The 27,991-nt window shown below is 40.0% G+C and overlaps 1 protein-coding gene across 1 annotated transcript in view; it reads right to left on the minus strand.

The window, feature by feature from the left end:
- Spata16 (spermatogenesis associated 16) overlaps nucleotides 1-27,991 on the minus strand; it is a 265,426-nt gene that overhangs the window by 81,235 nt on the left and 156,200 nt on the right. Inside the window, exon 4 of the mRNA XM_051185905.1 lies at nucleotides 18,096-18,180. Coding sequence (XP_051041862.1) covers nucleotides 18,096-18,180 — 85 coding nt within the window. The remainder of the gene's footprint in view (nucleotides 1-18,095; nucleotides 18,181-27,991) is intronic.

Here is a 27,991-nt window from a genome sequence, read left to right on the forward strand (position 1 = left end):
ATCATTTGGGTGTATGTCTAGGAATGGCATTGCATGGCCATATGGTAGTTCTGTGTCTAGACTTTCAAGGAATCTCCCCAGTGGTTTCCTTAGTGTGTGGACAAGAAGTCAGGAAGCTGGAAGGAGCTATTGTTGGTGTATATGTATGTGAAGATCTTAAGGGAGGGATAGTAGAATACAGATAGTATGAAGGGGAACAGAATTAATGCAGGACAGGTTTGGTGGATAATGGGATGTGGGTGGTGAAAACGAACACTAAAGATGCTGAAAAAGTCACATGGACATCTATTATATTATAAGCTTTTACACACATGCACACACACACACACACACACACACACACACACACACACACACACACACATTTGTAGTTACCCTGTCTGCGTGGACACAATTGATGCTTCTCTTACAAGCTGTAAGTTGTCAAGCAAAAATCCCATGCCAGGTGAAGGTTATTTCCCTTCAAGTTATTGGTCAGAGATACCAGAGACCCCCAAACAACACAGGCTACTGCCATTGCATTTGGTGGTGCATGGAGAACTGGATGGTAAGACCTTATTTCTGAAGACATCATACACGTTGGCTGCAGGACAAAGAAATCAAGGTGGTACTGACAGGAAGCTTCACTTCTTCTTGATAGCTTTCTTAGTGCTGACAGGAACTATGCAGGCTTCTGGGGGAGAAATGTCACCAACAGTCTCACCCAGCAATGAACTGGGAGTGGGATAACCAACCACTTTCTGATTGGATATAAGGTCTACTCCACAGGTGGCAATTCATGCTTGGTCCTATAAATTTAGCCAAGAACCCATTGCTGGCAAGGCCCTAGGCCCTAGGACAGAACCTATTACCATTATTTTGCTAGTTGGACATAGTACCAAACTGTCTTCTAAATATCAACCTTTATATGACTGTCGATTATTGATAGTAGTTGACACAGAGACTGGTCAAAGTGCAGAGAATAATTGACTAAGGGATGCTCTGGACAAAAAGGGACTTTTGTCTCATTTTCTCTCATTGAGGCCCAGGAATGTCATGGAAGAGGACTAGAGATGTCTCAAAAAGGAGTGATATCAAACAGCATCTTCTGGACATGGCAGGGTCACTGTCCTCCTCAACTTACAGTATCTGTGGTTGTCTGCACCAGGCTTGCACAAGATCAAGCCACACAACATTCTGGCACAGGAGGAGAGTAGTGTAAGATCCCACCCCTAGCTGAGGATCTATAGGCAGCTGATGACCGCCAAAGGAGGGACAATCAGCTTTCTTGAGAGGCGTGGCCTCCAGTAAGTCGCTAATGTTCTCCTGGATGATCATACACACATGTGCACATGGGTAGTTGGTAGTTCTAATTGGACTCAGTGGGTTACGAAAGAGAAAATTAAAAAAAAAAAAAAAAAGGTGACAAGAGGCTGCAAGGAGGAAGTGGAGTCAGAGTGGAGAGTAGGGATGGGTATTATCAAAATTCATTATAAATATGTGTGACATTCTCAAAAAGTAAGTAAGATATTATTTTAAAATTAGAACATGTTATATAACTATTGATATTAAAATATAGATTTGGATGATCAAACGTCCTCCTTGACTTTGAAAATCGAGAACATATGAATATTTAACTGCTTGTAAAAAAAAAAAGAAACTATTAAAATGGGAGTAAATTTCTAATGCTGTTTTGCTCTGACTTAATGCTCTGAGTTGACTGTCCTTCCCTGGTATGTGCCTTTGATGTCAGTAGGTGTTGCTTGTGTGAGAATGGTGAAGCAGCCAGTCCCAGTTCCGCTGCTGAATGCACAATGTTGCTGATTATGCTGTCCACACTGATCTTCCCAAAGAAGCTTTGAAAGCGGGTGCTTGTATCTGTGGGTCCTAGTGAATTCTTCATTGTCACTCTTGCCTTTTTATGCCTTTAAAGTGTATACTTCCACAAGCAAAAATGTGGGCAGCTCATGTCCTCTACAAACACCAATTGCTGATAATTTTTCTTAGTACTTTAGATATGTAAAAGAACCACACACCCTAGAAGTCAGCCTGGGATGACTGTGAAGGAGACCATGGAGGAGGGAGGAAGTGTTAAAGTTTACAGAAAAGTGAATGTGACTAGACCAGAGGAAGGGAGACAACTCATCACCCTATTGCACACCTAGACGGCTAGATCCTCTTGGCAAAAATTCATGAGTACCTAAAGGACCCAGTAAAGCTGACAGAAACCATAATACTCCAAGTATTTCAGGGCAATGAGATTATTTTACCCCTCCCCCTATTTCTTGACTGGTGCCTGATGGGAGTGGTTCAACAAGAAGGAATTCTGTCACTTCTAATTAGAAAATGGTATCAAATAACTTTAGACTATCAAATTATTTCTTTATTGCTCCCAATATTAGTCTTGACCACAATCATAGTAAGTTAATTTATTAGAAAATTTGATCTGGAGAGCACCTCAGGACTTTCCCAACCTAATTCATTGAGATTGGGGAGGCTTTAAGAGGCTTTTGATGAACAGTTTTTTAATTTTATAGAATTTAAAATTAGGCTTTTATATTACAAATCACTTTCTTTTGAAAAATTAAGGTTTTACCCACTGGGAACATGACAGAAATTTCATAGAAACTTGCAGGCTAATATGGAAGGTAGGAAGGAGTAACTTCTACGTCTTGTCTATGAAACATTGCTTAGTATAGTCTTACTACATTTTCTCCCACTGGGGATTGAAGAGAACTCTCAACCAAACCTTAGGACCCAGCCTTGTCATCCCAGCCACTCAGGGGGCTGAGGTAGAGCATTGAAAATTGAAGGCCATTCTGGGTCACAGAGTGAGTCCAAGGCCAGCTTTGGTAACTTGCTGAGATGCTGCCTCAAAATAAAAGGTAACAAGAGGACTAGAAATGTACTTCTGTGGATGTGGCTCAGTAAGAGTGAGAACATATTTGTCTAGTGTGCAAGAGGCTCTGGGTATGTGGAGAACAAAGGAGAGAGAGACAGAGACAGAGAGAGAGAGAGAGAGAGAAGAGAGAGGAGGGGATGGAGTTGTTTGTTATAGTAATTAGTCTATCCTGATACAGAAATAGTAATAAGTGAAAATTCAAATCTCACTCATAATCCATTTCCATCAACTTGTAAAAAAAAACCCCAGCATTTAAAGATAAAATAACAATCTTTCACTTAGCAGTGTAATACAAGGTTTTATATATGCCATTTTCTTTAATCCTTATAGAATCCATCTAGGTAGGTGTTATTAGGAACTGAATATTATGGTTCAATTGTTCTATTTTCAGAGTAACTGTTATTACTTTCAAAGGAAATTTCCTATACTGGGAACTTATATCATTGAGATGGTACCTAGTCTTTAATGGCTAGCATAAATCTTTGTTATTGTATGAATAATAATATAATTTTGAATGATGAGTATAATTTACTAGAAAATGGAAAAATAAAACTCTGTAAGTGACATTTTAAAAATTTAATCCCTGTAAGTATATATAGGTTTAATTTGAAAGGTTTCAATGCCTTGAAATAGAGAGCAGATTTTCCTAAATATTTTTTCTTGTGACTGTCCTGTAACCTGTTCACTGTGTCACTTAGGTGGTAACTGGGGTTGACATTTTTGTGTTTTTTATCTTTAATGCAATTGCATACTAGAATAGACTATGTAACTTTGGATTGTTTTCCTGCTACAGTGGTCAGTACTTTATGGTTAATCTTTGTTGGGCAGGACAGGAGTTCTTTTGTGAAGCAACAGCCATTGAATGTTCCTTCCCAGTGTTTGTCTTCTCTGAGGAGCAGTGCAACTTTGCCACTGTGTCTGGCAGCCTAGTGATGGGAAGGTCATAGATCTCTTCATGAGGCATAAATAAGGCACTTAAAATTTATTTTCATTGTCCGTAAATCACTGAAGATTGCATGATCAGGCTATTAGTCTCTAGGTAAACAGATTTTGATATAGCTATCTTGAATTCTCTGCTTTGCAATTCTTGCTGTTTAAAAACAGTTATTTATAAATACATAGCATTTTAAAATCTGGAATGCTATAGATTTTTAGCAAATATATATGCATAATACATATGTGTTTGTGTGGGTATAATCCACTTTTGTTTCCCATTCATTCTGGTTAAGGTTTCTCTCCTCTCCTCTCCTCTCCCCTCCCCGCCCCTCCTCTCCTTCCCTTCTCTCCTGGCCCCTCTGTCTCCCTCCCCTCCCCCTCCCTTGATCTCACTGTTTTGTTGTTGTTGTTTTTTAATGACAGGTCCTCTGTATATACTGTTGAATGTAGTGGAATTTGCTATGTAGACCAGGCTGGCCTGGAACTCACAGAGATCCTCCTGCCTTTGCCTCCTGAATTCTGAGATTAAAGGTGTGTGTCACTACATCGGGTAGGTATCCCTATTTAGTCTAGGCTGGCTTCAAACTCTGCTAATTCTCCTGCTTCAGCCTCTCAAATGCTGGAATTACAAAAGTGATCCCTGTACCTGGCTTAGGTTTGATTTTTGACTGTATAGGATGCTTCTATTAATTGAATCACTTCAGTACTTTATAGCTAAAACTTTCCCTGTGTTAAGTTTTAATTATTTGTATTTTGTAGTAGAAATTATTTGCATGTACCTTCAACATGGACCTGTGGAGAGGGAAAATATGTATTGTACAATTTCATATCAACTTTTAGCTAAGTAACAAAAAGTTGTGGTGATTCATCTGACATCACAGAATTAGAAATGGAAGTGAGGGCTTGAGTCTCCTAAGCCAATGTTTTCTTCTATACTGAAGGCTTTCATTTTTAAAATTAGACCACAATTCCTAGAAAATCAAGCATTAATTCCTTCCCTTTTTTTCCTTCAGAAGGCTCTTTTTTTTCCCCTTAGTTTTTTGAGACAGGGTTTCTATGTGTAGCTCTAATGTGTAGAGCTGATGTGTAGATCAGACTGAAGTCAAATTTACTGATCCATCAGCTTCTGCCTCCCTAGTGCTGGGATTAAAGATGTGCACCACCACTTCCCTGCTCCAACAGATTCCTATTCTTACTATCATGAAAGCTAGAATTAGGCTCCAACACTAACAGTTGAATAAGTGGGATATATCAAACCATGACTATAGCAAAACCCTCTTCACAGTAATCTTCACATATACTTTTCTCACCTACTGGTCACAGTAAGATAATATTGCCCATTGGCATCTCATTAGATTAGGACATACTGTCAACTAGCATGCCCATCTCAAAGAAAAAGTTTATAGAAATTATAAGAAAGGCTTCTTGGTAGGGGATCTTCCATATTAATATGCTTAGGTTGCTTAGCTTATTCAGTGACAAAGTACATATAATTTATAAATAGAAATTAAATTATGTTCTTATTCTGAAGACTGTGAATAATTTCCCACTTGCACCTTAGGGGAACACTAGCTGATCAAAACTCAAGAGTTCCACGTGTGGGTTTCATCGGCCTCCAGATTCTTTAGGATGTAATAACACTTTTGTTCTTGGTGACTGAAAATGAATCACTAGAAGATATTAAAAGAAAAAAACAGCTACATACCTGCAATTATTTTATAAGGACTACTGGGTACTGCTAATTGGTCTTAGCATTTGAGTTTGGTGGTAAATGTCAAGACAGGGTAGGCCTCTTCTTGTTATATATTTCATCTTTATACTACTTCATGACTTATGGAAGGTAAGTGTTAGTATGTGTTATTTAATTAAGTTAAATTAATGTGTTTTGAGAATATATATCCCAAGTGCCCTTGAAATTGTAATACTCCTGTCTTGACCATGTAAGTCCTGGGATTATTTTGTGTACCACCATAATTGGCCAGTGTGTGATTTTTTTCTTTGTATTTCTTGACTAGTGGTTTCAGATTGTGATATAGCTTGCTATTCCATGAATGGCATTAATGCTAGGGTTGGGACAAGGACCTGGCTATCCCATTTGTAAATTTGCAATGCCCTATCTACAAAGCATTTGTTTTTTATGTTAGGCTAGGTGACATGACTTTGAGTGGGAAGGCCAGGGTTGACCTTGAGGAAGCATCTACTGAAGAAACGAAAAGGGTGTGAAGTGCAAAGTAATGTCTAACATCAAATGGCCACAAGCTATGTTTATATGAACTTCTGTCAGTTCATGGACACATCTGCATTTGTTAATTAGGTAGGTACCCTCTGTGCATTTGGGTCAACATTTGTTAAAATAACATTAGAAACTAATCTGTCCCCATTTTATAGGTGAGGAAAACAGTTTATCCTACAGTACATTATTCTCTAGTATGGTGTGAGGTTTACACAGCTAGCAAGCTTGGATTAAAATCAGTTCTATCTACATCAGAACCTCAAGTTCTAAGCCATTATACTTTGGAAATTCATAAATGTCTTTACAGCCTTGTCCAGCTAACCACAATAGACTTCCAAATATGGGAAGATTTCTTGCCTATGGCTCCAGAGGATTAAGTGTGGAATCTTAGACAGAAGACAAGAGTTGAAGCAGTCTTTATTCAAGGGAACGATTCATCTTTGAGATGAGTGGCTCTTTGTGGAGCTGTTGTTCACAAAGGAGTGGGGGTGGCACTGTGTCTGGAACCCATCAAGAGAGATGATCACACCTGTCTTTGGTATTCTGCCTCCCTGTAATTTCTTTCCTCCCTTGAGTTTCAACTGTGTCTGAGAAGCAGACATTTCCTATCTTTCCTCATTTCTCTTATTTGCCTGTAATTAATCTCTTCCAGGCTATGCCATCAAATTTTCAGGAATCTGGTTTTATGGGGCTGCTGGCTTCCTATATTTGATGATTGATCTTGTCACCTAACATCGAGGTGTCTCAGAGGGGGGATAATAATATCTATGATAAACTAAATGGCTTTGCAAAATTGATATGTGTGCATATATAATATATAATCAATATGTATTATATATGGGTATATTTCCATGTTCTCTATTACTACAGCAAACTTCAGCTTGAAATGATACTAATGAATAAAAGTGCTTCCTTCATGATCTCACCAATGAGGCTTATGTGGCCTGGTTAGACTCATTGAGGTGGGCTTCTAAAGGCTGCGGAATGAAGAAGCAATGGAATGAAGACTTACACTCTGACTGTGGTGTTTTTCATATCTCTGGATCTGGCTTGAAATAATCCCCTCCAAGGTTCTCTGGAGGTTATTGTTCCTCATCTGTTGTTGACTCCTACTTTGGGCTGCACTACATATAAGAACACTTAAGCTTTCTTGTAAAAAGAAATAGGTTAGCTTCATAGTTAATTTATGATCCTGAGAAAAATCAAATATGTCATATGCTAAAGGTTGACATTTGAAATGTCAAGGTCTCATTATTTAGGAGAAGGGAAATTGTTATGAAAAAGAAAGTTATTCAACCCAGGTACAGAGGTAGAACAGACTGCCTTTAAAAATTAGTGAAGAAGACACAATCATATGAATTGAAGAAATGAGAACTTGTTTTTTAATTGGTGTGTGGTACTGTCCAAAGGTTGGCTGAAAAAAAAATTAAAAGCTTCAAGTTTTACAGATTATCCTACACTAGATGAGCACAGCTTAAAAAACAACAACAACAACAACAAAAAACAAACATGATTTCATGGGATAGTAATTGTACATCTCCAGCTGCTAAAAAAAGTGACCTCAATTTCTCTGCAAGCTTGTAAATCAATAACCCATAAAAACCTGTGGGAAATACAAAGAATAGCCATAAAACCTCTACATTTGGTTTTGCTCATAATAGTTTTTGATTTTTTTCATATGCAAACAAAAACGAATGAAGAGACCTTTGCAGATTTCCGATGGAAAGCAAAGTCTTTGTGTCAACAACCTCATGGCTAGGAGGAGAGTAGCAGGAACTGGGTCCTGGACATCCAGGTTTCAATTTGCTCAAATAGAACGAACTTCATATTGCCTCCATCTCCAGGACTCAGAGCATTCTCAAATGAGAGAAAATGAAAAGAAATTTAGAGGTTACTCTTCCTTTAAAACCATTAAAAAAATCCCCAAAGCCTTTTTAGAAGACAAGGTGGTGGTGGGGATACAGAGAGAGATAGATTGACAGACAGACAGAAAAAAAAAATAAAGAGAAACAGAGACACATAAACATAGAGAGAGACAGAGAGACACAGAGTGGGACACTGAGACAGAGAAAAGCTAACTAAGAGCTTCCTGGATCATTGACAGAAACTGATGCAAAACCCAACCAGGGACATTAACAGCCTGGGACATTTCTAAAGACCAGGGCAGCTAAGTGTTGCTCAGGGGGCTCTGAGAACTAATTTTCTTGCCAATGTTCTCTAAGCAATCTGAAAGGTCTATGTGCAACTAAAGATCTATGCCAACAGGAGGGCAGTATGCTGCCCCCTGCAGGGCACATTCTGAAGCAATGGCATGGATTCCTGACTCCAGGTTCTTGTGTGATATGGAGGCTGACAAAGGAGCTATTTATTCTTCGGAGACTTAGGGCATCAAAGGCAAGCAGCTTCTGGAGAGAGAACACTGGACTGAATCCCATATGGAGGTGAGGTAACTACTCCACTTTGTCAGGAAGAGGTTTCTGCATCAAGTATGCAGGCATGGGATTGAAGACATATTATAATGTGTGGAGAAGAGAAAGGGAGAAGCAACCCCACTTACTTGACAGTGTGGACAAATCAAATGCATAGCATGTTCCTGACATATTAATGTGAATTTACATATGTGTGTTGTTAGGATTCTGCTCTCCTTTCTCTCCCTCTCTCTCTGTCTTTCACTTTCTTCTTCTCAGCCTAAGGCCCAAGGCACTCACAGAACACCACTGAAGATCTACACAAAATCACTTAACAAGCAATGTCACGGTCACTATCTCCTTCATGGGAACACTCAACCTTGGATCAAACATATGCCTCATTACACCTTTCAGTTAAAAGTGAACCTCTCCTACTGGCATGCCGCCTCAAATAGCATCAAAGCAAAATGAAACACAGGCAGCATTTAACAACGCTGGTAACCATGGAAACATATCATTAAAGAATATATAAACAGGAATGAATAATTAGATGAGAAATTCATTTCCATATTTATCTTTTTTTTCCCCCCAAGAGCCAGGAAAAGAAGCTCTCATTTGCCTCGCATCTCAATTTGGACACCTCCTCTTTAGCCTGCCTTCTAATTGAAAAAATAGGACATTTTGTAAAATGGGAATTTCAATATTGCCTATCTTAATGGACAAATCCCTTTGCAGGCAAGTGACTTCAGAACACTTTGGTGTCCATTGTGGTCTAGCTATGACATGAATGCATCAAGGACACTGAAGCATAGGGGTGGGGCACTCATGGTGGAACAGGAACAGCAACTACTAGTATTTGATAGTTGGAAGCATGAAGGGCTTAAGTCACAGGAGGACAGATGCTGTGGATAGACAGAGGCAGACTTTCCCAGCAATCTCCCCTCATGCAGCTCCAGGTAAGCTGCATGGTAGGCTAAGCTGGCCATGAGTTCAGCAAATTTGAAATGTGCTGAGACATTTAGTCTGAGAGCAGTGCACTGGGATTGTTTGCTGGGAGTGTTAAAGGACTCCCACCTCTGACGGTTGGATTTAGCTGCTAACCTGATCCACCATAGAGCCATCTGGGAAGAAAGCCTCAATGATGGATTGTATGTATTATGAGAGTTGGCCTGTGAAGGGATTGTCTTAGTTAGGTTAATCAGTGTGGGAAGATCCCACCGGATATGGACACCATCCTCTAGGTGGGGGTTCTGAACTGTATGAGCGTGGAGCTGAGTATAAGCTTTGATTATGGATGTGACATGTAGCAGTTTCAAGTTTCTGCTTTGACTTACCCATAACAATGCATAATATCTGGAATTGTAAGATGGAGAAAATCCCTTCTTCCCCTTAACTGCTTTCTGTTAGGGAAATTTGGTCACAGCAACAGAAATGAAATAGGATCTCCACTTAACTCAGGTCATTCTAATACAGTTGGCCAATGGACACTGGTGTCTGAGATCCACTGAGGAAGGCCTCCTACCTTATCATAGAGAACCTAAACTTATAAAACAATCCCTGTCCAATTGCTGCCTTCTTCATTTTCCCTCTCATGGCAATATTGTATTGTGCAGTGGGCAGAGCTTCGTTAGCACTTGGGCTTGATCATGCCACTTCCTTTGGCTCTCCTGACATGAGCACACTTGGAGCAGATGATTGAAGTGACTATATGTACATACTCTGGTGTTCTCTTGGAATGCCACATTTCCTCATAGGACCACAGAGCAGGAAGCTATGAGTCAAACAAAGGAGGCAGAAAGATGTGTGGAACACACTTGGACTTTTCTCAAGCTTGGAGCTGAACCTAACAAAGACTAGACTAGACCATCTGAATCTTAGCCAACCTGGTTACTGGAAGTTTTATAGTGGTGGCCATGTAACGTCATATCATTAGTTGATCCATACAGAAATGAAGGAGGGTTTCAGCAGCAGCAGACCCAAGCCTTCAGCTCTTGGTCTTCAACCCTGCACTGTCCTTCCTTCTGCAGGTCATCTGTTTGCTTTCCTGCAGGGTGAGCAGCAGGCAGCACCAGGACCATTGCCTTCCCAGGGTCCTTTGCTTCACTCACATTGCCAAACCTCAGAGCCCTCTGTCAACTTTCCCAGTAGGCTTCCTCTTGTTACTTTCACTGATGTCCTTTCCCTTTTCCAAACAGAATAGGGAAACCTATTATCATCATTGTATCTACAGGTTACCAATTGCTGAGTTAAGCTCTCCCAGATCAAATTTATTTTGCATTTGACCCAAGGCCAACTAGAGAGTTGATGCCAAGCAGTGGGAGTTTAAACATAATGCATGGCATTTGATGGAAAAATATCTTTGGGTAAGTGGCTTTGGCATTTCTCAAATTATGTATATTTTGAATAATCTTCAGTAACTAGGCTGCTTTCAGACACTAGGCATCCATCTCACAAACTCTCTGTCTGACAAGGCTAAGTAAATAAACATAAAACGAATGTTGACCATTAAGTGAAACACACACAAGAATTTCTACTTTGTACCTTTCTGTGAGAAACTTTCACAGCTCTAGGGAACACATTTTTTCTTCTCTGGAAAATGTAGGTGTTCTATTCACTATAATGATAGATGTTTCTAGTTCCTTGACCTTGCTTTACCTGTAATTTCATGTTGAAGGTTTTATTTTTGTTCTGAGGTAGAGATGTAAGTTTTCACCAAGTAAGTGAGTAATATTGGGATGACTTTGCAGTATCAAGGGAAAAAAAAAAAACCAAAAAGAAAAAACTCAAAGAGTAGAAAGTTAGGTTTTATTATTAGTTTGAACTCCCAACTCATGCCAGGGACAGCTTATCATACATGACTCACTGGTTACTACAGAGACTTTTATGCTATTTCAGCTTCCTTATGACCATCTTGATCAGAAGAGATGAGTAGACAATGCCTTGGACTTGCATGGGGCATGGACATCACCCTCACCAAAGGATCTCAGAAATCATCCATGTTTTCCATATAGTTTGTTTCAAACACAATGGAAGCTAGAAAATCATCTACAATTTTGAACTTAAAACACATAAACATGTATACAGCAAAATGTTAAATGATTTCCTAACTTTTGAAATTCATTTCCCTTCCTGTTGCTGTTTTTCATTTTAAAGAATGTATGAACTAATTCAGAGAGCTGGCCTCGCTTTTCAGATAACCACTGGTAACTGGGTAGCATACAGTCTGTGAGACTCCTTTTTTCATACATATGTATGAATATGTTTATAGGTATGTAACTTGTAATCAGAACAAAATTACACATATGTATATGATGCAGTGCGATCATTTGATCCATATATACAATACACAATGATCAAATCAGGGCAATTAGCAGTTATTTGCATAATCACTGGGTTCCTTAATTACAAAACAAAGATGGCAAAATATTCTCATGTTAAATGTTACTGGTTTTGGCTTCATGTCAAACTAATTTTTAATTTGATTGAATTATTAAACCACTTATTGAGTGGCATTTTGCAGTGTGCTTTGATGGCATCATGGAAGAAAGACAGAATATTAAGCAGTGGTATGTGTTTTAATTACTGTACAGTCCTGTAACTCTTTCTTGTAATTATCTTATGGTAGGATATGGTTGTTTCTCCTCTAAGCCATGATGGAGGTATTCCAAAACACCCAATAGGTGCTTGAAGCTATAGACTGTACCTAATTCTACATAAATTACATATATTTTGTCATGCAAAGATTTATCAAAAGACTTAGTTTATATATAGGCACAATGAGAGATTAGCAACAGAGACTGGTAACATAAGAAGAGTTATAACAACAAAGTGCAATGAGGTTATGTGAATGTGTTTTCTCTGTTTCTTGCTGCACCTCTACATTCCATTTAAAGGAGGCACTTCACATATTCTGTTTGACATGTGGGAATCACTGCTTCTGTACTTTGGGCTAACATAACACAAGTACTGTACACTATGATCAACGGTCTCATGGATGAAATGGCTACTGTCTGTGGGATTTAACAGGTAGGATATTTCATCATGTTACTCAGAATGGCATATTATTTAACATACACTTAGTCCCTCTCCTTCTTTCTCTCTGTCTCTCCCTCTGTCTTTCAAGAAGGTCTCGGTAGGTTGGACTGGGTCTCACCATATAGATGAAGCTGGCCTAAAAGTCATGAAGATCCTCCTGCCTTTGCCCACAGAATGCTGGGATTATGGGTGTGAGCCAATATGCCTGGCCTCCATTTGATATTTTCAAGTCTCTGTTGATTGTGGGTAACTGAACAAGGTACTGCTCATGAGGTGGAATGCTCTGTGGTCTCTCAAGACACAGTGATGGCCACTTGTTTACTATTTCTCTAGCATGCAGTGTTGTGCTTACACACAATTAGTGGTAAATGAGTGTGAATGATGAAGGCAATTTCTTAGTATATAAGAAAGGCATTCACCAACTTCAAGTGTCTGCATGGCTGACTTGTAAAGATTTTAAGTTTTAATGACAATAGCAACATTGATTGAAGCACTCTATGACAAGAACATGCTTGGGGATTTTCTTTGTTTTCAGTGCTAGAAGCAGCAGGTATCTCCTCTAGGCCCAATATCAAGGACTAAAGGGTTGTGGTAGTAAAGAGTACCACATAAAGAGAAGGAGTAAATCAATGGGCTCAACCCCCATGTGTATGGGAATACCTTAAGGGTCAATATAGTGCTCTCAGTCCTTTGGCCATGTGAGTAGGAAAAGTCCAGTTCTTGGATTTGTCCTTTGAGAGTAGAAGAAACATACCAAAACAAACAAACAAATAAACAAAGTAACTAACTAACAAGCCCCCACCAAACTTTTTAGTGAACTTTCTTAGGAAGCTCTGCAGGCCATTGATAGTGTGGAGATGAGGAATATTTCAGTGCCAAGTACAGCTTGAATTGGATGGGACGTCTTAGTGTTCTCTGCACAGATGGAGGACCCGTGAAGCTGGCACCGCCTCAGCCTTTGCTGTTTGACTGCAGAAGAGCCTCCACATGTCAGGCTCTCTACACAGGCCTGTGTTGGTGTCAGCAGCTTTTTCCACAATGCCCAAAGGAGGCCCCCTCCTGCTGTCAGCGCCCTTGGCCTCCTCACAGCCAGGCCTTAGAGCAGCAGTTCAGGAGCTCTTTGTCTGGATGAAAGAGTCCACCATGAAGTCCTTCTTAGTAGAGACATCTCTATGAATTAAAGGGTGTTTAGAACAGGTTCTGTTTGCTTAATTTTTTTTGCATTTTTTCAAAATAAAGAAAACATAACATAATTTGATAGTGTGTTCATTCCAGAACATAGGTTTGTGATGACTGATATTTTCGTCTGCGAGTGAGTCGGAGTTTTGGGGGGAAGGTGCAGAAATCAACTATAAATAGTCCTGCTGGGGAACTCCCTCCTTGTCCTTTTTCTAATCAGCAATTTTAAATGCAATGCCTGGAGGCAGATATTTAGAAACTTTCCAGCCCTGGGACTAAGATTGACAATATCTGAGAGTTCTCAGCGTGGACACATGTCTATAAACACATGGTGAATGATTTTTCTTAAAATTGAAAGAAATCACTGGCATGACTAACCCTGATGATGTCATTTTAACAACAACTTCAGTGGCTCAAGGAGAGGAAGTGATGTAATATGAATTCAAATAGAAGATGTTGGTATTTCTTGATGGGTGTTTACACACATGAGATGCTGAGAACTACAGGAGATCGGATTCCATTTGCAAGTGGTGATTTTGTTACACCAATTTTTACTGTTTGTTGCCATTAAAATGAAACATTGAAATTGATATTATGTCAAACATTTCAACTTCTTATATCAGAAAATTACAGCCTTCTTATAATAAAGGTCATAATTCTTTATCAATGTTGTGTGGTGTTTTGACTATGTCTAGGTCAATTTCTAATGCCTCTGTGTCTCGTGGTGGTGGTGGTGGTGTGTGCATGTGTGTGTGTGTGTGTGTGTGTGTGTGTGTGTGTGTGTATGTGTGTGAGCATTATTCTGAGTTGAATGTTTGTCAATTGAACCTGATTCTCAGTAGGTACTGAGATTGTGATTTTGAAGGCTGAAGTGTGCAAATTGATGGAGAAAACTGAGAAAATAAAAATTAGGTGGGCTGAGAAGGGGTGGTGTATGCCTTTAATTCTAACACTTGGGAAGCAGAGGCAGGTGGATCTCTATGAGTTCAAGGCCAGCATGGTCTACAGAGTGAATTACAGGACAGCCAGGATTGATTCACAGAGAAACTGTGTCTCCACAAAACCAAAAAATAAATGAATGAAAAGAAAATAAAATAGGTATAGAGTGAGCTGAAGCTTGGGTGACTTGCTCCTTTTAGGGGGGTTTTTCTGCACTTCTCTTGTGGCTATTTTACAGTAAAGTTTCTGTTGCTGCCTCTTCAGATGCCATGTGGGGAGTAGTGCAGAGAGGGCTAGCTTCCGCAGTCTCATGCAGAAGACAAGGCCATACAAACAGATGGATGTCTTATGAAGACATGGCTCAGAGTGAACCTAGAAGATGAAGAGCGTAGCCTCCTTCTTTATACAATCCTGGACAATTCAGACCTACACTAAGGGGCTGGGGGCTTAGGAGGTAGAACAGACCTTCTAACTCAATAAAGTTATGGTGTTAATATTGTTTGAGGGGTGGGAGAGATAGCTTGGTGGTAAAACACTCTTGCTCTTCTTCCAGAGGACCAGAGTTTGGTTCTCATTACCTACACTGGACAGTTTATAGCTGCCTGTATCTCCAATTCCAGGGCATCTAACACCCTTCTCTACCTCTATAGGAAAGCACATGCATGTGCACCATAAGGCATAAGATTCAAAACAAGCAGTTTTCACCCCACCGAAGCACTCCCATTTTGTTGATTAGCTCGGCCTTGTGATGAAGTTTCAAGGTATTCTGCACAAGGATGGCTGGTGGCAGAAGACTGGGCATCTTGCTACAAAGAGTGTGTTCTCTTGCAGCCATTGCAAGCTATTTTCAATCCTCCCTACCTCCACAGAGGTGATGCTGTTATAGGATAAGATGTGCAAACACTTTTACTCAGAGTGGTGTAGCTCAGTGTGAGCTGTCACTCTGCTACACCATTTTCTGCCCTTGAAGGAGTGATGATATGGAAAGTGTTTCTTGTACAATTGAAAGATGTTCCTACGTTAACAATGGCAGAGATCAGATCTTTTGTATTTGACAGTTTATAGGTCAATATACACAGAGTGGATGGAGAGTGGCACTAAAATCTTACATGCTGGAAGTTCTCATTTCCGCATGAAGACCTCTGAAGAGACTAGTTAACCGGAGGAACAGGGGTTTTATTCACTCTAAAAGGGAAACAGCAGATACGGCTTGGCCTTATGGTGACATTTTGCTCCCATAGCTTCACCCATCTGAAGTGAAATGCCTTCAGTACATGCAGCATAGCAAACACTGCTGCTTGGACTTGCATACTTTGAATACATTCAAAACACTGCATTAGGGTTCATTTAGGCAAATCTGGTACCAAGGCTATTTCATAATAAAACATTGAAACATTGACCATTTCATGTAAATTGTTGAATGCTGTACTGTGAGTAAAAAAAATCAAAAACAAGCAAGTGTGAAGCTAAAAAAAAAAAATTTTATGTTAGGGACTACCTGCAATATAGTTACTGCTTTTTCATTTTTTGAATTAGTTTATACAGTAGTGGGTTTCACCACAGAATTGTCATATGTCATTATTTTACTTCCTGTCCTGTATACAGCAACTTCTTATCTTAGAAAGGAGAAGGAAATAATGCTCTTCCATGCATTTTTTTTTTTGAGGTAGGGTCTTCCTGTTCAGCCCCCTACATGCTAGACAACACACACACACCACATCCCAGGACTGTCTGTTCGAGCTTAATGGCTGCTTACAAATGCCTGTGTGGGTGGGATCGGTGTTTCTCTATACTGTGATATCAAGGACTATTATGAAGTGATAAGTGAGATTTCCAGAGTGGATTGGATAGCCAGGTCTCCCGGACTTCACAGCAGCTTCATTTTTCTTAAAAATTCTGATGTCATTTTTTGGATGAGTCTAAGATTTTGGATGAAGATTTAGTACTGTAATGGGGTTTGGGAACAATCTTCTCAAGTGCTTTGTGCCAGTCATCCCTTCTTTTCTACTGAAGCATCTTCGGCTGAAGCCAGAGACCAATTTTAGCTGGGAGTCTATTGCTAGTTGAGGTTAGAACTCATCTGAAGCAGGCCTTGCTTACAGCAGGGGCTCTTTTCACTACATAGGTTACTTCCAATTGAGAGAATACAACGAAGAATGTGCTTTCTTATCATTTATTAATATAAAATAACAAAATAAAAGATTTTTATATTAGTTTTTGTCATTGCAAATGTATGTGTTGCTAAGTGGAGATTCTTTTCTTTAAGGTGGATAAAGCGATATTTATGGTTTTTGAAAAACGAAGGAAAGAAAACTCTTTTATTTAAAAGCATCAGGCTTATAATTTGTCTTTTTGTATACCTGTATTGGATGCATTTTCCCCAATTCAATATGGAAAGTGAAGCATTCACACAATGCATGCTTGTTTTATGAATGAATAACTCAAATGGAACCTTCTTTAGGAACCCATTCTGCATTGGACTTGCCGCCCACTTGCTGAGATTCAAACCCTCCCTTGCTTCTTTTAAGATCTCTTGGAAACCCTCCAATCAAATGTCAGCTATTGTGTACTTCACACTGCTTGCTCGTTTTTTATATCTACCAATTCTTTACAGTTAGTTTTAAAAATATTTCTTCTTTTTAAAGTGTGTGTGTGTGTGTGTGTGTGTGTGTGTATCATGCATGAGAACAGGTGCTCCTAGTGGGGCTGGGTTTACAGGTGGTGGGCGAGCTGCTGGATGTTGGGAACTGAATGACTCCAGGCACTGTAACTGTTTTGTTTTTCATGCTTACCTAGTTATTTTTAGGGAATGCTTTTGGGGATTAAGGATGTTTTTCTGAAACTTACCCCCCCCCTTATAGATGACAGGTCTGAAGTACAACAGGGCTAATTTTAAAATGTAAATCTATTTTTTATAGTAGGTAAATTGAGCTTCAAGTATTTAAATGGAAACATGTAAGTTACTGATAATTTTAAATGAAAGGAGACTGAACTAGTGACTCAAGTTTTCCTTACAAATCTGAGAAATGATGTCTTCTCTTTGGCATCTAACAGGGCTTCGAGAGATATCCTGCTATCGTTTTGTAAAACAAGTGACAGAAGATTTGCTGTTGCCCAGTTTTCAATATGTCACCCATATTTGGCCCTCATCTTTTCATTACCCTCGATTATGCAATTAATATCACTTCAGCTGTTTGGTGTTAAAGCACAATGTACTTTAAAGTACCATGTCATCATAGCATGCCTGGAAAAATAGTTCCCGGATGTCTAAATTTTATATTGAGCTATAAAACTCCAGTATGGGTCAAGGGTTAACAACCCTGAATTTTGCCCTTAAAATTCGTTTCAGAAAGCTACTTCATTACAGACATCGACCGGCGGACTGATTTGCTCAGAGCCACCCTTTTTAGTGGTCTTTTAAGCACTCATCCTCCATTTTGGTTCTAGAAATCAGATGCGCCTAGACCAGGGTGTCAGATTTTACCTGCCAATACAGTTTGATGAGCTTGCTAACACAGTGCTCGCTTCCTCCACAGAGCCAGAACATGTAGTCAGCAATCATGGCGCTCCTTGAAACAAGAACACATGTAAAGTATTGTGAATTTATAAGGCAGAGGGAAAACTGTAACAGGCAACGTGCACAAACACAGGGGTGGGGGGAAGGTTTTACAATGCACACACTTAACCTGAGTAAGATTAACAAAACTCATTTTAGGTTACAGAAATTAGCTACACTGAAACTGTAGGAGTAGGAATGTACCGTTCGTCTTCTACAGGGGTCTTCCATCTGTAGGCCCAAGGATACCAAAAGGTTTCAGGGATACTTGTGCTCTGTTTTGGTTCCTTTGCATGAAGACTCAAAAGACGTACAGACGGCATATCCAAAATGCCAATTTTTGTGGAGATGTATTTCTTAACAGTTCCATGCTATGCCACACACATAGACTTTAAGATGTCTCCAAGCCTAGTACAGCTCTGAGCTATGAAGTGGGCATGACAGCACACCCCAGGTTTTACCTGACTTAAAAAGATTATTCATCTCTGATTAAATTTGCCTTTTTTTACAACTGAAAGTTTAAAAGAGCCCTATAATTCAACAGATAACCCCCTCCTCCCACTTTGTGTCTAATTGAATTAGCTTCCAGATCCAGTGCATACAGTCACTGCATTGGTCTTATTAAGCCGGAGGATATTAAAAACTATTGTGGAATGGATATTAATTCATTACTTAGCACCCCTTGGAAAACAGTTTACTTTTATAGCTGTTTCTTTGCTAGGATTCTCTATTTCCTTTTTCCCCAGAGATTGCAAATCCAATTAAATGTGACTAGAAGTAATTCCAAATTGTCACGTTAGCCAATTAAACATATAATAATCCTGTGTACCTAATCACTAGTACCAAAAGTTTATTTATTTAAGTAGAGCTATCACTGTGTACTCCTGCGTGTTTTTCTTATCTTTGCCTGCAGATACGTGTTGTTTCTTGACATCACTGTAAATTGAATTAGAAATGTTCCTTCCCTAAATATAGGTTGTCTGAGGCAGAGAAACTATAAACTTACTTTAGCACTTTTCTCAAAGAATTAAAATGTTGACATTCTTTGTCAGGACAGACAAACATTAGGACTTTAAAAATTAACACTGGGGCTGAGGAGATGGTTTGGTGGGTGAGAGCATCTACTGTACAAACACTAGCACCTGAGTCTGGGTCCTGGGCATTCATGTAAAAGCCTAGACCTGGTTATGCTTCTATGTGACTATCATCCCAGAGCTGTGGGGACATGCAGATAGGAGCATCACTGGGGCTTGTTGTCAACCTAGCTCCACATTCAGTGAGAGACCTTGTCTCAAGGGAATGGGTTGAGAGTGACAGAGCACCATATCTGATGTCGTCTTTCAGCTTCTGCAAGAATGCACAAGGATGTTTGTGTTCATGACACACACACACACACACACACACACACACACACACGCGCGCGCGAAAAACAATAGCATTTGGAGGATTACTCAACTCATTGGTTTCTTCATGCACTTGAAATACTGGAAAGGGGCTGTATCCTAACATTTCACATAAATGACAGTTATCTTTAAAGAATCCTGTCATGTTTCCCAAAGGCAGTGATAATAAGACAAAGTGTGCTAGGTGGCTTTGATGTTGTGTGAATATGTATAGACCATGGAAAATTATAAAACCATTGATGTTAGGAGGCAAGGCTGCATTTTAGGTGTTTGCATTTGGTAGAAGCACTTGGAAAGTCTTCTCATAGTGACCCTGAAAGCAAGTCAACTTCCTATGAAGGTGCCCTAAAGACATTCAGCTGTCAGTTTTGAATTTAAGGGAGCAATAGAATCTGCCAAGGGCAGCACATGCAGCTTTATAGGAATTGGGGACCCCATTGCCATCTTAGTCAGTATCCTAATTCCTCTTGCCATTGGATTTGGCTATTTGAATAGGGCTCAGAAATGAACTCATATTAGGAACGTAAGTCAGAAAGCCTTTTGTCTACTTTATCTGCTTCCCCAGGGAAAGGGCAGCCATGTGTCTACCACTGGCTTTCCTCAGCTCCACAGAGCAGCCTGGGGGATCAGTGTAAGTCTGAAAAGAAGTAAAACAAGTGTTTGGAAGCATTATGTCATTTTGTGCTTGTGAGGCAACAGACAAGGGGTTTTCATCATGCTGAATTTTTAAAAAAGGCAAAGATTGTTAGCCATTCTATCCACTGAGTATCTCTAAGGAGCCAAGGGCCATGTGAGATCCTGGCTGTGCTAGCCTTGCCATACAAATCAAATGCAACATTCCTCACTGTTCTTCCTTCTCTTCATCAGGTATCTGTTTCCCACATCCCTGAATCCTGAACATTGGTCAGTGTGACTTGGTACTGCTGTCTTTGACGGTCAGCACTCTGTGTTCTGACTATTGAGGGTTACTGCACCCTGACCAGAAGATCATGTTAGCATACTTCCTTTAATGAAGCAAGGACTTTACTAGCACTCAGTTCGTAACTGCTAAGCACTGTCCAGCACTTTACAAGGCAGCATGTGAACCCAACACATCAGCTACCTCCCTACCCCCTTCCTGGTATCTGATCTAACTCAGTTGAGCTAGCTATGTGAACCGCTCCAACCATTTTCCACTCTTTGGTTGCTCCTTCTAGATGTGTCCTGCCACCTCACAGATATGTTATCTTTCCTACTGTAAAGTCTCTGGCCTCTCTCCATCCAGTAACCACCTCCTTTTTTCTCCATTAAAAAACCAAACAAAACAAGATGAACCAACAGAAACCTAAAAAACAAAAACAAAAACAAAACCCAAAAAACAAACAAACAAACAACAACAACAAACCGAAAAAACAAAAAAGCTGTGTGTACCTCCTAGGTGAAACTACTCTCTGAGTGAAGGAGGGCAGGGCTCTGTTCCTCCCAGTGCCTCTAGAGGTTCCATACTACTAAGGGTGGTGGCTCACCTCTGTCCCAACAGGACATGCACTCTTGGTTCAGGGAATGACACTACTTGCCCCTTGGCTTTCTTTTTGCTTTTCTCCTATGTCCTGGTAGCTCTCTTCAGTCTAGTTTTCTTGGGATCTCCTCACCTCCTTGAAATTCTGATTTTGGGGTACTACCTGAGTACAATGCTTATACCTTTTCACTTTCTTTTTGTTCTCACTTACTTCGTGAACACACTGGTTCCATGGAGATATATATATATATATATATATATATATATATATATATATGCAATTCATGCTTTATGCCATGTGTCTACAGCACTTTCTGAATCCACAAAGTCTCCATAAGCAAACTTTTAGACTTTGCACTTCTTGACATCTTATTTGGATGCCAAGTTGGTAGCTAAAGGAGCATAATCATATGTGAGGTTCTGACCTTCCTTCCTCTCCCTCAATATTTGGTAGTCTTCTCAGATTTTTCTCTTTTGTGCCTTTGCTTTATTTTTAATCAACACATAATAATTACACAAGTTATGAAGGACAATGTGACATTTTGATGATTATGTGTCTATATACTCCTATAGTGTGACTGAAATAATCAAATCTACATAATTAGCATCCATCACCCAAGCTCCTATTATTCTTTGTAGTGAAACATTCAAACTCCATTCTTTTTTTGATACTGAAATTATACCATAGTACTAATGAATGCAGTCACCATACTATATTAGGAAAAGACCTTATGTTTCCATCACTTTGTACCTGGTGGCTGATTCTTCCCACCCACTCTTTTCCCCTCCTCCTTAGCTTCTGATAATCATTCACCTACTCTATACTTCTAGCAACTAACTTCTTTAGCTTCCACAAGTAAGGTCATGTGGCATTTCCTTCTGAACCTGGTCTATCACACTCAGCACATGACCTTCCAGATCCACCCACGTAGTTGAAAACAAGCAAGTATTATTCTTCTGTGGCTGAATAGTATACACATATCTGTACCACTTTTTCCTTTTTCCATCTATCCACTGATGGAAGCAGGAGTGGATTTCAACTCTAGGCTTTTGTGCTGTGATCAACATGGGGGCATGGGTATCTTTTTTGACACACTGACTCCATTTCAGTTGCTTCATGCCTAGTAGAATCACTGCTGGGTCAAACTGTAGTTATCCCCAAATCCTTGGAGTCACCACTGACTCCTTCCTTCTCTCACATTTCCTATCCAATAACCTACTTCAGAATATTGCCACCCCTCACACCTCCAACATTTTTACCTGCTCCATAATCTCTTACACATCTTATTGTAATACCTTGACTCCTTGTTTCTCTGTTATTCTATTTTCAATCAGGATTGAGTATGATGCCATTGCAATCACTGGGTCAGAACAGGCTTCTCCAGGGTTTGACTCTCTTGATGTGAAAATCAGACTTAATGGTACCTGACTCCTGTGTCATCTAACCACTTCTCTGTCCTATTTTTTTTAAAAAAAGATTTATTTATGTATATATGAACATGAGTGTGTGTGTGTTTGTGTGAGTGTGTGTGTGTGTGTGTGTGTGTGTTCTTCAAGGTCAAGACAAGTCATTCAATCCTCTGAAGCTGGAATTGAAGGTGGTTGTGCTGCCTGGTGTAGGTGTTGGGCACTAAACTCTACCCTCTCTACAAGAGCAGCAAGTGCTCTTAAGCACTGAGCATTTCTCCAGCTCCTCCTGACTTCATTTCCTGTGGCCAGCTCACCCTGCTGTAGTCACTCTGCACTCTTTCTCAGAAAGTCCAGGCAGCCTATTGCTTATGGGACTGTACCTGACCAGTTCTGCCCAGCCATCCTCACGAGGCTCACTTCCTCAAGGTGTCATTTACATCCTGAGGATATCCTTTCTACAATGCATGGACACTTTTAATTTCTTCCACAGTGGTTGTCACATTTATTTTTGTTATTTAAAAAAATTCCATTTATCTATTTATTTGTGTGCACACACCATGGCACATGTGTGGTCGTCAGAAAGCACCTTACAGGAGTCGAGTCTCTCCTTCCTGCTTGTGGGTTCCTAGAGACTGTGTTTATGTTTTCAGGCTGGTGCAAGTGCTTTTGTTCGCATAGTCATCTCACCAGCTTTGTTCTATGAGTTTTGCATTGCCTGCTGTCCTCCACAAGCAGCACACTGCAGTACGTGCTGTAGATCTGGTCCACCATTGCCTGTAAATGAAATTCCAGGGATACAGTGATGCTCCTGTGTGCATGGCTTATACATCATCTTACTACAGTGGAAGCCTGTGACAGCCACAGAGCCTGTGGCCTGCAAAGCATTGTTACCGGGCCTGTACTGGAATCTATCCCCTCCCCCAGACAGGTTTTCATATGCTGTAGTCATTGCTTTGTTTGCAGTTCCTGTTTTAACATTGTACCTTGCGTGTAGTCACACAAGTAGTCACTGAATTAACAATAGCACATTATCCTATTTATCTGTTTAAACTAAAGAAAAACAAATTAAACTCTGTGTTACAGAGAGCCTGAGGATGACACAGGTAGCTTCCTGGGATTCCAGCTTGAGCAGTCTGGACATAGGTTGATATCACTGTCCACACTTACCAATGATTTTGCAGTGGAGGTGTTGTGACAATGGCGCTACAATCTAATTTGTCCAGTATGAATTCCAGTGTAAATTAGCTCACAGGAGAGCTTAATAAATGCTAATGGATGCTGACGTGTTTATTACATAAATTAAAGAGGGAAGGGAGGAGTAGACACTCTGGCCCAATGGTGTATCTAAAATTAGGTTTGGTGTGATGCCTTCAGTCATGTGTCAACTATTATTGCTTTCTTGCAAGCAAATCTACTTTTGCTTTGATATTATGTTTGAATTCATTTTATGGAACTGTCACTGAAGTCACATTTATTTACTCAACACATCTGTTAGAAGTAAAAGGGTCGGAGCCCGGCATATGTACGAATATATTCATAAATGAAAGGTATTTATGTCATGAACTCAGATTATTGTGACTCAAATCCTGTCTCTATGGAATGGCATATGTACAATCAAAGAATTAAGCATTGTTTTGATAACACAGGAGTTAGCTTTTATTTTATAAATTATGGTCATGAAAGGTTCCTGTGAATAAGCACATCTATGCCAGCCAAGTTTTCAGATGGCTATCTTCAAACAGAAGATGCAATTCTAAGAGCATGTGAATATATCATTACCATATCCCAAGGCCTAAGCTTGGTTTAAAAATTTACAACATTTCTACCCAGTGTGGCCACATGGTGGTGTGAAACAATAAGGTATGGGTAAACAAAAGAAAATCACAGCACACAGTCCTTAGTGTGGCTTTCCTGGGTTGACTGGCTGGGACCTTGAAAAGTCATTTCGTTCATCACCTTGCCTTTAGGCAGGATCACACTTAAACCTTTCAAATGAGACTGATGAGAATCTATTCTGTTTTAAAGACCTCCACAGAAGGGCACTGCTCTAAATTCCTCACTGATTCCACAGCTTCCCAACCATAAATAGCCTTTTCTACAGCTTTAATCTGCTGGCTTTAGTACTCTTTCCATGGCTAACACAACCCAACTGGCTCTGGTCTGTAAAAGAGAAACTTGAAATAGCCCCACAACCATTTGTTAATGTCCTCATTGCCAGGTTAATTCATCAACCAGGGTGTGTTGATCTCTCTGCATGGCCCTTTCCCCTCACCATTAGCTGCTTTCATGGCTGCCTTTTCAAGTCCCTCCTCTTCTTCCTGTTACAACTGGAAATTGGCTCTGCCAGAGTCTAAGGATGACTGTGTGGGCTTTGCTTGCAGCGACTCCATTTATTTCTTGGTTATAGATACTCAGAAGGGTGCATGCGTGTTGGCTAACTATAGACTCAATCCATTTTAACATACTTAAGTTGTTTCTTCCTCCTTATACTTAAAAAATGCTCAGGATGATACATGTTACATATTCATATGCATATATGTTATTAATTTTAGATGAATTAATATTGATGCCCAAATGTATATGCCTTTTGAGTATAAATACATACTAATAAGGAGATGTTATTCTCAGCAAAAGGGGCAAATCACCAGGTTTACTCCAACTCACACACTCTCTCTCTCTCTCTCTTGTGCAAACTCACACCCCAAGCATCTTTTTTGTAGACTTTCATATTTTTTATATAGCAATTAGCTACAGCAATCTTGAAGCAATGTAAGATGCAAATGGCGTGCAGTGATATTCAAGCTCCTGGGGGTGACCTACAGCTCTCAGCTGTCCCTGTTTTCCTCCTAGCACCTTTGCTTGCACTCTGCATACTCTACTGTCTAGCACTCCTTCACTGGAGCCTTGGCCTTTTCTTGGTAGATTTCCTGTTTGAGAGTGACTTGTTGGTTTTCTTGACATTGCCTTCTTGCTTTAGACCTGTGCAGTTCAAATTGTTGTCACTAGCCCTAAGTGGCTAATTATATTTAAATGAATTGAAATGTAAAAATCTAATTCGGTTCCTCAGTTTCACAAGCACACTTTTGGTAGCCTCCAGTTACCTGTTGTAGAGGCTCTTCTGTTGAGTGGTAGGAACTTCGCATCACTGGAGGTTTCACTGGACAATGCTCCCCTAGGATGTAAGCTATGGGAGCCTGCAATAACTAAGACCCTAGAAAATGTAGACACCTCAGCTACTGGGGAGGTGGCATGGTTTCCCTTTAAACAGAGAAAGAATGCAGATGTTCCTGGGACCCCAACTAGCTTATCAGAAGACATTGGGCCAAGCAGTAGGGGAGCTTGATGAAAAAGCTTGCCACTACACCAGGAGAAGACACTGAGTCTCCTTATGGACATGCCCTGAGGACCTGGCACATATGTCAGAGGACAACTTTTAGGAGCCAGTTCTTTCCTACCATGTACGTTCTAGAGATCAAACTCATGCCATTGGCCTTGGCTGCAAGCAGCCATATCAATCTCTGTTGCTACTTTTTGAGGTTTAGACTTGTTTAGTGGTTCATGCCAATCTCCAGATTCTGGTCATTCTTGCTTCTGCATGACTGTCTTCCAGGATATGAGAGCTTTGCTTCATTCACTACCTATCTACTGGTCTGAAATTTCAAATACTATACATCTCTAGATTCACAGTTGGTAACCACAACACACAACAGTAATAGTACCACTATGGCAACTGTTGTTCATAATAGCAACAGTGTTTTCTGAGTGCCTTTATAGATTGTTTAATTCTTTGTTCATTTTTTGAGATAGTTTCTCTCTGTAACAAACAGCTCTGGCTGTCCTGGAACTAGCTCTGTAGACTAGGCTGGCCTCAAACTCAAAGAGATCTGCCTGCCTCTGTTTCCCAAGTGCTGGGATTAAAGGTGAGCACCAGCACTCTGTCAATCATTTAACTCTTAAGACGGAGCTTTGAATTAACAGGTTGAAAGAGATTAAATTTCAAAGAAGTAGTTACTGTGATAGAGCCTGACAGCAGTTTGATGTCTTTCAATGCCATAGACTTGGCTGGGCTGGGCTTTTCCTGCACATCTTTTCACAGGACTCCATTCACTCTTGTTCAGCTTCCCTGGGGCTAATTTTCTGCCAAACTGACAATTGTTGATGTAGTATCTAAACAAGGATGTCCCCTGTGCTTGGTCAAACAAAGTGGTGACATTGTTGCTTTTGCCCAGATCTCATCCCTGCCTGTCTCACTAGATGACATGTTTCTTTCTTCAGTGGTTTCTTAATCTAACAAAATCAATTTTTCTCCTTTGCCCTGTCAAGACAGGCCACTATTGCTTCTATTAAAATATTCATGTCTGTGAAAGTAGAAGGGGTACTATTAGAGCCAAGGAAGGGGATCCAGGAATAAGGCAGAGTGAGTAAGGTGGACATCAGGATGGGTATGATTGGCAGGTATGAAGGTGTTAAAATGAAACTCAGTGTACCATATTCATATTCACTAAAAATGAAGTGAAATGTCTTCTTGAAGAGGTCTAGGTGAGTAGAAATAATTTTAGGTTATGTATGAAGGTTTTATCTTATTTTTATGTTTGGAATCTGTGTCCATTATTTTTCTTAATTCTGTGACAAAAATACCTAACAAAGTAACATGAGGGAGGAGGGGCTTATTGTGGCTCCTAGTTCAGGGATGTAGTCCATCATGGCTGGGATGGCATGGTGGCATGAATGCAAGGCAGATGCTCTGAAAGAGGAGAGAGATGGATGCTGGTGCTCAGCTTGCTCTCTCTTTTTTATTCAGTCCAGAGCCTCAGTCCCATAACATGGTGTTGCCCATATTTTGGGTGGGCCTTTTTACTTCAGCAAATGAAATCTAGAAAATCCTGCAAAGAAATGCTCAGAGACATGTTTCTATGGTGATAATAAATCCAATGAAGTTGACAATCAAGATTAATTATCAAGTCAACTATCTCAAGTGTTAGTTGTTTTATAGAAAGGCTTGGAGTCATGGCAATATGCAAAAACACAATGGCATGATGCTGACCTTGATGACTCCCCAGTGACAATTGATGTGACGCTGTATTTGAAAACAGCAACCAAGTGTAAGGTAGCTAAGTGTAACTTGTCACAAATTGTAAATGCTATATAATTTTAAGTGTAAGTGATTGCCTCTGGCTTTTTCTTTTTTCTTTTTGTACTTATGTGGAAAGTTCATTGTGGGGAGGCAAGAGAGTAAGGGGAAGGGAAAAGAGAAGAGAGAGAGAAAAAAACAGAAAAGAGAGGAGAGAGAGAGAGAGAGACATGCCTCCTCAGAGAAAGAGCAGAAAAAGACATAGCAAAACAAAACTGTTTTTTGTTTATTTGTTTGTTTGTTTTTTTTGTAGCTTTGGAGCCTATTCTGGAACTCACTCTGTAGATCATGCTCACCTCCAACTCCCAGAGATCCACCTGCCTCGGCCTCTTGAGTGCTAGAACTAAAGGTGTGTGCTACCACTGCCTGGCTTGCCTCTGAC

The sequence above is a fragment of the Phodopus roborovskii genome, unplaced genomic scaffold (assembly GCF_943737965.1).
Source record: "Phodopus roborovskii unplaced genomic scaffold, PHOROB, whole genome shotgun sequence".
NCBI classification, from domain to species: Eukaryota; Metazoa; Chordata; class Mammalia; order Rodentia; family Cricetidae; genus Phodopus; species Phodopus roborovskii.